This window comes from Bactrocera dorsalis, chromosome 2 (assembly GCF_023373825.1).
Source record: "Bactrocera dorsalis isolate Fly_Bdor chromosome 2, ASM2337382v1, whole genome shotgun sequence".
In the NCBI taxonomy this organism is placed as follows: domain Eukaryota; kingdom Metazoa; phylum Arthropoda; class Insecta; order Diptera; family Tephritidae; genus Bactrocera; species Bactrocera dorsalis.
This window is the reverse complement of record NC_064304.1, coordinates 34,931,472-34,943,273: the sequence shown is the minus strand read 5'-3', so window position 1 is coordinate 34,943,273 and position 11,802 is coordinate 34,931,472. Positions and strand designations below refer to the sequence as shown.

Here is an 11,802-nt window from a genome sequence, read left to right as displayed (position 1 = left end):
TACGAGCGCCGCTGTCGCACTGACGAGTACCGAATAATCAAAGCTGGCACAGTTTACAGGGCTAAAACTCGCATTCAATGCTGAGTATAATTATGGCCAACAAAAGCAACGTACAAACGGCCAAACAGTGAGTTCGAGCACGATCCATGTCAGACGATCGCAGCAATACACGGCAGCAGTCTCCAGTTAAGCGTCCAAGGCGAAGGTTGTGCGCGTGCGGTATTTCAACAAAGTAATTCAAAAATAATTTTGTAAAGAAAGTTTTTTAGGTTTAAATAAAAGGTAGGTGCAAGCAAAGCGAAAATTATTTTAAAACAGATAAAATGCTTTTTCTCTCTTTTTAATTTCAATTCGTGTGAATGTAAAAAGTGCTGATTGTGCAAGAAAATTTGTGAAACTTAATATGTGTGCTGGTTTCCCAACTAACTGAAAATTATTTATTATTAAAACTGAGATATATATGTATGTATATATAACAGAGACTTGCTTTTTTTGATTCTTAGAGCATTGAATTGTTGGCTCTGTGGAGATTTCTTTTTTTTTTCATATGTGTAATAATTTTCAGTTGACTCTCAGTGAAGCGACAACAACAAGTATGTCATTTTTACAATGCGAGTTGAGTGTTATTCACACAAAGGCAACAGGTTCGGCCAACACAGAACTTTCCTACAAATAAATATGAAAGCAATGCATACAAACAAACAATGCTTGATGTACAAACTAAAATGAAGGTATACATATATGTGAGGCTTGTGTGTGCCAGCCGCATAGAAAAGACACTGTAGAATGTAGAAAGAAGATTGCTTGAATTGATGACGTGGTTGGTGCAAAGTAGCAAGTACACACAAATAATTTTAGACCTTTTTTGTTTTAATTTTCACTAAAAACTCTTACATACATTCGCTTGAACTTCAAATTTGTATGCACAATTTATTTATTTTTTTTATTTCCGTAATGATATTGTATAATGTCAGCGCTCGCATTGCGTAAAGTAGTGAAAGTTATATTCGCAACAGAATAATGCAAACACGATTACTGAATCAATGTTCGGGGTTTCGTTGTTTTTCCCAAAATTTGGTTTAATTAAAACTGTGGAGTGGGGAAACTAAAACAAAACCTCAATTACTAATATTGTGGACTTTCACCACAGAAAAGCAGCTGTCATCAATTAGTTTCGGACTTCGAAATTTAGTTAATTGAATTTTTTCCAAAAAACATTTATTGTAAATTTCATATTTTTAGTTGAGCACATTTGGCATAGCTCTTAATACAAAAAAAATATAAAAAAATATATAAAAAATTAATAAAACACCAAAACAAAAAAAAAAAAATACAAAAAAAGCTAAAAAATAAAATTAATAAAAAATAATAATAAGAAATAATCAGAAAGGCGAAATCAAAAAGAAATATGAGTGAAAATTTGAGTAAATAAATCTTTTAATATGAAGGCAAATTTTCAGTATAAATAATAAAAAGATACAAAAAAATTAAAAAAATACAAAAAAAAAAAATTTAAAAAAAATTAAAAAATTATATTTACAATATTTAATTATTTTTCGATCTTGTAACATATACATATATAACATGAGATCAGAATTTTGATAGTGATAAAAAGCATAACAAAGTCTTTCAATCCAATTTTAGTTATGATATTTGAATCCATTTGATTAATATTTTGTTGAAAAGGTCGATTATACCATATACAGCAATAAGTGGCATAAATTCATAACTGTAATATATTGGGTAGTCGGAAAAGTCGTTTCGTATTTCTATTCAAACTTTAACTAATTTTTTCTTATGTTTACAAAAATAAATAAATAAACAAATATTTACCAATTTGGGCGACCATTTTTTGCCATTTTTCCGCTAGACACATTACTCTATCAGTTTAAATCGAATTTCGAAATTTCCAGAACGGAAGCGAGCGAAGCATTGTTGTGCTCGCGAACTCATATACCATCGTCTCCGTAAACTTCACAAATTTTATTGGTGGTTTACGTGGCATTCTACCATTTTTATACAAAATATTCAAAATAGAGCGAATTTCTTCAATATTTTCACTCGTTTTTGAACAGCTGTAACTATTCAGCTTCCCCGAATTTAATTTAATTTGGTTAAATGAAGCTGAAAATCGCACCTTTCCAACACTATATTTGGTAGCACTGGAGATATACGACAGAAACGACATCGATTGACAAAATACAAAAAAACTTTACTAATCACTATTCATCATCAAAAAAGGGAAACACTTTTAAACTTTGGTTGAATCTTAGCTACAATTCTTTTCACAGATGCAGTTCTTATAATATAGAGGGTGTACAAAGAGCTCCATTTTGTTAGGTTAGTTTGTATGACAGTTATATGCTGTAGTGGCTCGATCTAAACAAAATGTGCGAAGATTATTGCGTTGCCTTGAATAATAAACTATGACAAGTTCCGTAGCAATATCTTTTTTAACATATTTTTTTTTTTCGTCTTAAACCACTAGTGTATGTAGTAGAATCCTATCGGAAATGCTTTAAAGCGAAAATTAAAATTTTTTTTTGTACCACTTCTAACTTATCAGAAGGCCATATTCTAATATACATAGGTCTAACCAAAGTTGTAAAAAGTGTTTTAGTAACATACAGTTCTCTAGACCAAAGTTTAACCAAACTGATTTCAAGACTATGTTATCAATATAAAGACTAAAATAAGGCTTAGTGTTCATAGTAACTACTAAATCAACAAAGTTAAAAACTTGCTCTAGTAAATAGTATTTTATTATATAAGGAGATGGGAACACAGATGTACGAGAAAAGCACATTGTCTTACATTTTTTGAGATTTAATGGTAAATCATTCCTAACACACCAAGCAACTAAATTGTTTAAAACGCAAATAACACCACTTTTCATAAGTTAACAGGCGAAGGAAAAACGATATAATAGAAACCACTCACATTGAAACAAAATTTGAGGTTTGGTTATAAAACGGTTATAGATTGGTTATCATACACTCATATTGAAACAAAACTTGAGTTTTGGTTTTAAATTGGTTATTCAGATAACGCCCGATTTTCGGTTTTTGTTTGATGATACGCTGTTTTGCATTCTGGATGACGATATGTTAGATTTAAAAAGCTTTACGTCGTCGGCATATAAGAAAATATTTGAGAAATCTATGACAGCAGAGATATCGTTTATAAATAACAGGCACAGATTCGGGCCAAGATGACTACCTTGTGGAGCACCTGAAGCGATATGAATTGAATTTGAAAGAGTGTCCTCAAATATCACTCCTTGTGTTCTATTGTTAACATAAGAAGATACCTATTGAAGAAATCTTGGTTGGGATCATTGAAAAATCTTTCAAAACGTAATTGCTGGCTGAGAGTTTTTAAAAAAATCAATTTAATTGACATAACTCTCGCGTTCTAAAAATATCACCAATCTTCTCTATTAAAGTTATTTAATTAAATCAACATTGAATATAGAAAACCAGAAGAAATATTATGACTGCCACAAAGAAAATATTTTATTTTTATTATAACTCGTTGCAAAATAAATCCAAAACAATTTTGGTAGTATAAATTATATAATAATACATACATATACCCATATTTTTGCGTATTAAAAATTAATAATGCACTGCTCGCACTGTTTTGCAGCAAAAATTATTTAAATGGCATAAAGTCGCTGACACAGATTAGCAGGCAGCACCATGACATACAAACATACTTACGGACGTTTTGTGTTGTTAACAGACACACACACATACAACCATATATGTATGTATGTCACTTTTGTTTAATATTAACTTGAGATCGCTAAAGCATGAAGTAGTCGCGCGCTCTAGACGATATTAATTAATTTGTTTTTGCAACTTTTTAGTCTGCATATTTTCGTTCAATATTTGTTTTGTTTATACAAAATTTTGGCAGAAGATTTTTGCTGAATATTTGTGTTGTATTTATACCTGTCGTATAATATATTATCACGATTTTTCTGCGTTAACTTCAATTTGCAAAGGTTCGGTATTATTTGCTTTTGCTCCGAATCTTGCCGTGTCTTGTAAACTATTACATGACCCCTGCGCCAAACTAGTCAGCTGACTGTACCATACTAAAACCCAACGTTTTTTCAAAGGCAATTTTATGCGAGCTGTCACTTGTCAGATTTCTGTCAGAAATATGCATAAGATGCATGTAAGATTCTAATTCAAATTGTGTAAGAAAATAATTCAATTATCGATTCATTTTTCCTATTAGTTTAAAATTCCTTGTGTTTAAAAAGGAAAAAAATATTTGACATAAACGCACAGAAAACTTATGTAAGCTGTAAAGTGTCAGTGGAATTAATTTATTAATTAAATTGTAAATGAAGTTATTTATTTGCTACTTATTATTTTATAATATCGTAGAAAATTCGTTGTATAATTGGTACAAGTCTGGTTCATTTCGGAGTAGTTCACATTTATCGGGTTTTCCAGTAGGAATGTTTTTAAATTTTAATATGTCATGAACTGTTTACAAACGTTTACAAATTATTCGATTTTATTATCAAAATAATCTTTCTCCAACTGCGACTTTTCGTACGCTTTTATCACTTTATGGTCGTAATAATCGTCCATCTGTGTTCGCTATTCGTCGAATTGTTGAAAATTTCGAGCGTACATTTACTTTACATAATGCTCAAGTGTTAATAAGACAAAGAACTGCTCGAAGTAATGAAAGTTGCCGTTCAGGCAAGTGTTACTGAAGACCGCAATTTGACGATTCCAAGACGTTCTCATGAATTGGGAACTGTCTCAAACCACAACCGAACGGATATTGAAACGTAAACGTCATGATTTTGCTGAATTTGTCGATTTTGCCTTGGAACCACTTGAAAACAATAAACAGTTTTTGTAAAAAAATCATCTTTTCCCGATGATTTGTCGATTTTGCCTTGGAACACAATAAACACTTTTTGTAAAAAAATCATCTTCTCCGATGAAACTAAGTTTGGTGCGGTAAATAAACAAAGCTGTCGATTCGGGTACGAAGAAAATCCACAAATTATTCATGAACAACTAGTACATTTAACTAAATTGAAGGTTTGATGTGGTTCTTGGTCTGGTGGAATCATCGGTCCGTACTTCTTACTGTCAATGGAGAGCGGTAAAGATTGATGAACAAGACGTGGCTACGTGGCACACAGCACGTGCAACGACCGAATTATTGCGAGAAAAGCTTGGAAATTCGATTATTTTAACAAATTGTGACATTGAATGGTCTCCAAGAAGTTGTGATTTTACACCATTAGACTACTTCTTGTGGGGTTTGTTGAAGTCATTGGTATTTAGACATAAATCGGATTCTCTTCAAGCTTCAGAAGTGAATATTGAACGAGCTATTCATTATTATTTTCTTAACAATTAGTGTAGTTGTTTTTAAGAAATCATATCATTCTTATTGAAACCCCTGTAGTATGAGGACTAAGTTATAAACTATTAATAGCCTGACTAGTTCCATATGAGTTAGACATTTCTACTTGATAACTGGTATGTTTTTAAGTATTTAGTTTGAATTTCAATGCAGGTGAAAAATGCATTGTCAGCTGTCAGTGTTGTTTAAATTACGTCAAAATCCATGACAATCTTAGTAAAAGCAGAGAAAAGTAAATTTGACAATACGTTACGAGTCAAGCTGTCAACGTATTTAGTGCTTATGTTTATCAATCGTGTTTTTTGTAAGTTAGAGGGCCTTAAAATAAAAATATCGAGATTTTTATATTCTGAAATATGTATATTTAGAAGAGAGTTTTGCAAAATTCAAATTAAATAAAGGTTCGGTCGGAAATAAAACTCGTTTTCAAGAGACTGTTTTTTTCCAAAACGATAACCACGATTTCTCCAATTCTACTGGACTGATTTGTCTGAAATTTTTAGAGAGTATTCTTTATGGATTTGCCTATGTCTGAAATTTTTTCAATTTATATTATTAAAAAAACTCGAAATTGCGGAAAATGTGGTAGAAAATTTGTTTTTTTTTAGACAATCGCCATTTCATGAAATAGTTTATTTCCGTAGTTCCAGACTTTCCGAAATTATTCTACATTAATACTAAGTTGCTGCTAAGTTTTAAACAATTAATTTTTTTATTTCTTAATTTTTGCTGCATTTTTGAAATGTTAATAAATAACTAATAGAAAAATGGATAGTAAAAATGTTAATTGCCTTTTTGCGACACTTCAAAAAATACCTGAAATTCATGCCTCTGCGGTAGATTAGAGCCGATTTCGATTTCTTTGGGTTACATAAGTCCAAGTGAACAATAGAAAAGTTATATTTGCTAAAAGTTGATTCGAACAAAAGTTATGTTTATTTTTAACTACAACTCTACTGAAACACCAATATGTTAAAAAAACTCAGTAAAAGTTTCAGACGTAGGGTATAAAAACTTGGTTGCAATCGAACTTTGATTTTCTGTTTTGTTATTTGTTTTGCTTTATTATTTTTTGTTGAGCATAAATCTGCATATGCTGTTGCCCCTCTTTATTGCATAACAGCCACATGTTCGTATACATATTTCTATTATCATGTTTGCTTTAGTACACACCCATACTCTACATGCCATACATATATACAAACATGTCTATTATAGATGGGTTTACTGAATGTGTTGCCGAGTGCTGACTATCTGCGCGATATTTTGCTGTTAGCCTTGTTTTCGGCCATCGTTGCCACACTTCTGAGCATACGCTTCTATTTGCGCATTACCGCCGGGCGATGTTTCACAGAGGTAAACGCTTAAATTTCTACTCTCATCCCTAACCTCTCACCCTCCACCTGTCACCAGGCACCGGCCACCTCTTGAACTAACTTATGAAAATGCTTTCCAATTACATATTAAATGTTCCCACTAAATCTCCACAATATCAACAACACACTCTAATTACATAAACGTACTATTAAAATAAAATATGTGAGCACGGTTTTAATTATCTTATTACAAATGTTTAAAAAAGTCGTAGTGAGCTTTTGAGTGGCTTTATGTAAGTCTTTATTATATGTTAACTGTCAAGATGAAAAAAGTACCGGTAAGACACGCGTTTAACTTGAAATGTGACATTAATACCTTACCAACCTATGTTACCTAGTACTTTCAGGTATATACCTATATTTATGTATATGCTTTAGGCTAGTTCACACCAACGAAAAATTAAGAAAAGTTTTGCATAAGCTACACTTTTAATAAGAAATCTTATGAAAGTAATGAAAAAAAGAATAAAGCGTTACTCATTGCAAACGACTAATAAACATGTATGTACATTTGTGTACATATTGTAATAGAGAGTGCATTTAGTTTCTCTATAAAATATTTGACCCGAAGTAAACTATTGTTTAATCAATTACTCATATTATTATTGATAGTCCAAGGGTAAAACTGGTCTACTATTAACTGCCGCTATTTTCCATGAATTAAAATTAATAGCTCGAAAGTCCTTATTATACATTTAGGTTAGAAAACTTTCCAATTATTTCTTTATTAGTATGACAGATGAACACAAGTTGCATTCAGCAGTAAATAAGTATATTATATAATGTCAAATATAATTGCAAAGTTTAGTCTCATAAATTCGCTTGCAAATTAAAAGTAATTCTATAAGGCAATGAATTTTATGCCGCACATATCGGCATGATGAGAGACTTCCGACTGTGATATCCGAGAGAGTTTTTCGCTTATAAATTAACTAACAAAGGCCAAGGCAGATGTCAACGTCAAAATCGTGACGTGACTATATTACTAAGATCATATGAAAAGCGTACCAGTAAGAAATTCGACGAATGGCAAGTAGTTTACGTCTTTCAGCACGTCAACGTCTTTTGCGAAGTTTAATGGAGACTTGATATCTAATTCTGATACTTCAACCAATCCCTTCTAAATATCTAAGACTAGTTCTAGATAAGGCCGGGCAGAAGCAAATGGTGGGTTTCGTTAATAATGCCCATATGGGTCGCATGTGATGCCACTAAGTTGTGAACTGCTACTAGGCCAACAACCGACTTGCAGTTTTTTTTGATACCCTATGGGTAAAAAGCATGTGAGTTTTCCTTCCTTTTCCTTGCACATGATTTTGGCAATTCTGCATAATTTTAAGGCATTCCATCTCACCCTGACCCGTCTGTCAGCCCTTTCAGAAATTTCATTGCGTATCATTTTTGGCATCTTGCGTATTTCTTGAACTAGTTTGGTACCCAAACGGTAGCAGTTTTGGCAATCTCATCAGCCCTTTCATGAAAGCTTGCTGCCTGGAACTGAGTATATATGCAGCCACTTTCCCGCTACCACTATATCTATTATCTCTCCGCTTCTAAGAACATTCTTTGATGCAATGGGAATGGGATTATTGCTTTAATTGCTCCTTGGCTATTCAAGTATATGTATGCATATTGATGTTTTGGGTCGTTTACGTCATTATTAGATATCTATCACAGCAGCTTCCGCAATGACTTCTGCCTGTAAAATACTTAAGTATTCCGGCAGCTTGAGATCTGGCCCAGCGCAATAGAACTCGGTGCCTACTGCAACAGTAATTTTGATCCGTCCATGCGTCCTTGTAGATGTTGGGTCGCTGGTAGGTCGCGTGCCTCTGCGTCTTCCACCTTCTTTTAGTCTGACTTGGACTTTCTCTCCGAGATAAAGCGTGAAGGTATGTGATGTATTGGTAAATTTTTTCCTGTTTAAAAAGCAACTCTACTTCATTTTTGCTGCGAGGCTGAGGGTAACTTTCTTTAGAAAATATTAGCTGATATATTTTACGTCATTTCGCAAGATATAATTCGATAGCAGAGGAAAACCTAAAACTTGTGTCGTCGGGTATAATATCCTTCGGGATATCTTGCCTCGAGAGGTGAGGGGAAGAAAATATGCGATTCGAAATGTGTTTGCCTTTTAAATAATTTGGTTTTCCATCAAGTTTTTGAAAACACTTTTCTCCGGGAAGTTTACCTGGGTGTTCGAAAGATTTGGAAAGCAAGTGGGTTGTTGGTTATCGCTCATTATTTGCTGAAAAGGGTATATTTAGTTTAAACCTTTTGTATTATAATATGCATATATTTTGAAACTAACAAATCGCTCCCTTCATTTTAATTGACAATTTTGAAAACACTAGATTTCCTACCATTTTTTGGATTTTTATATATTACTCGTAACATCCGTACAAACAAAATTTTGTAACTCTAATTATTTCCATCACTTGCAGACCAAAATGGAAGGAAAAACAGTTATCATCACAGGCGCCAACAGCGGCATTGGCAAGGAGACGGCACGAGACTTGGCTAAGCGTGGAGCGCGGATTATTATGGCATGCCGAAATCTGGAGACGGCGAACTCCGTTAAAGGTAAAAACAATCATTAATGTTGAAAGTAATCTTCTAACACAACAATGCGATTCCAGAGGAAATCACCAAAGAGACTGGCAACAGCAAGTTGATTGTGAAGAAATTGGATTTGGGCTCACAGAAGTCGGTACGCGAATTCGCTGCCGATATTGTGAAGAATGAACCGAAAATCGATGTTCTCATACACAATGCTGGAATGGCGCTGGCATTCCGTGGACAAACTAGTGAAGACGGTATTGAATTGACAATGGCCACCAATCATTATGGACCATTTTTGCTTACTCATTTGCTGATCGATGTTTTGAAGCGTAGCGCACCATCGCGCATTGTTATTGTTGCTTCCGAACTCTATCGCTTGGCTTCGGTGAATTTGGATAAACTCAATCCGATTGGCACATTCCCAGCTGCTTATCTCTACTATGTGTCAAAATTCGCCAACATTTATTTTGCACGCGAATTGGCCAAACGCCTGGAAGGTAGCGGTGTAACGGTGAATTACTTGCATCCAGGCATGATTGATTCAGGCATCTGGCGAAATGTGCCCTTCCCACTCAACTTGCCGATGATGGCTATAACAAAGGGATTTTTCAAGACACCAAAGGCAGGCGCACAAACCACCATCTATTTGGCCACCTCCGATGACGTGGCCAATGTCTCGGGCAAATATTTTATGGACTGCAAAGAGACAACTCTGACTGCTGCTGCGATGGACGAAGAGAAGGGCCGCAAGCTGTGGGAGGAGTCGGTTAAGTTGGTCAAGTTAACCGCGCAAGATCCAAAGATCTAATCAAATTGAACTTCCAGTCTAAAATGATGACACTTTTTTATAAGAAATAATTACAAGTAATTTAAGTTTCAGAGCGTGCAATATTGCATTTTTAATGGAATTATTAAATAAATTTAATTTTTATTTTTTTTGCAATAATTTGTTTAAATATGTATGAAAAAAAAACTCTATAAGAACATCAGCGAAATGGAAGAAGAAAACACATCAGATCACGAGCGGGACATAATTAACTCCTCAGTTAGGCTTAATGAGTTCATCAGGATTTGTAAACGACTAAGGCAGCGAAGCATATGGGTGTAGTGATGAACGAGGGCATGACGAAATATCTCCAGTCATCAAACAAACAGTCGTCGCACTCGCGACTTGACTCTCACGTCACTGTTGACAGTCATAACTTTGAAGTCATAGATAATTTCGTCTATCTAGGAACCAGTATAAACACCACCAACATTCGGCCTCGAAATCCAACGCAGGATAACTCTTCGGACTGAGTAGGCAATGGAGAAGTAAAGTCCTCTCTCGACAAACAAAAATTAAACTCTATAAGTCACTCATAATTCCCGTCCTGTTATATAGTGCAGAGGCTCGGACGATGACAACAACTGATGAGTCGACGTTGCGAGTTTTCGAGAGAAAAGTTCTGCGAAAGATTTATGGTCCTTTGCGCGTTGGCCACGGCGAATATCGCATTCGATGGAACGATGAGCTGTATGAGATATACGACAACATTGACACAGTTCCGCGAATTAAAATACAGCGGCTACGCTGCCTAGGTCAGTTGTCCGGATGGACGAAAACACTCCAGCTCTGAAAGTATTCGACGCAGTACCCGCCGATGGAAGCAGAGAAAGAGGAAGACCTCCACTCCGTTGGAAGGACCAGGTAGAGAAGGGCCAGGCCTCGCTTGGAATATGCAATTGGCGCCACGTAGCGAAAAGAAGAAACGACTGGCGCGCTGTTGTTAACTCAACTATAATCGCGTAAGCGGTATCTACGCCAGTAAAAAAGATAAAAAACTTAGGATATACTAATGCAATTCGACACATGACTTTTTGAGTCCCAAGTGAGCTTGGCATTGCATATGGGCAAAGTCGGATTATTGTCACGCCCGAAAAATACCGTTAAACATAAACCTGTGAAGCCCTATAACTACGCCACAATTAAGATAGAAATTTGAAGTTTTATACAGGGCTTCGAAGTGTGTTTGTTGCTTAAAACCTTTGAAAAGGTGTCCCGTCCCTAATTTCAGGTATATAAAACAATCAAACTTTCTAAGAATAAATCTTTCTATATCCTCCTGATACACGGTGAAAATGAGCGAAATCAAATGATAATTACTCTCTCTCCAAATTTTAACTTACTAAATAAATATTTACATAGAGATATGGCTAAGATTTAACTTTCACAATCATGGAATTGGTAGAATGTAAAACACACTCAGAGATTAATGAGCGAATCCTTAGCCGCTATCTAATTTAGACTAAATATCCTTGAGGGTTGTCAAAGATCAAATCTAAAAGTAATCGGATAGCGAAAAAGTTTTCTCAAATCTAGAACAATGAATCTAATGAAGGAGCACACCTAGTGCGGCAGCCTAAAAAACGTTGAGTTTCGGGATAAATACTGTATAAATTTTTTTCAAACATTCAA

At 34.4% G+C, this 11,802-nt stretch overlaps 1 protein-coding gene across 2 annotated transcripts; it reads left to right on the top strand.

Moving 5' to 3' along the window:
* The first annotated feature begins 123 nt into the window (after positions 1-123).
* Positions 124-10,281, top strand: LOC105231752 (retinol dehydrogenase 14). Of its 2 annotated transcripts, XM_049447897.1 has the most exons (4): positions 134-282; positions 6,625-6,762; positions 9,227-9,365; positions 9,422-10,281. In XM_049447897.1, the coding sequence occupies exons 2-4, from the start codon at positions 6,625-6,627 to the stop codon at positions 10,150-10,152; spliced, it is 1,008 nt and encodes a 335-aa protein (XP_049303854.1). In that variant the 5' UTR covers positions 134-282; the 3' UTR covers positions 10,153-10,281. The 2 variants fall into 2 exon arrangements, with proteins under 2 accessions (XP_049303855.1, XP_049303854.1); XM_049447898.1 differs by lacking the exon at positions 6,625-6,762 and having other exon boundaries at positions 124-282.
* Positions 10,282-11,802: the final 1,521 nt, after the last annotated feature.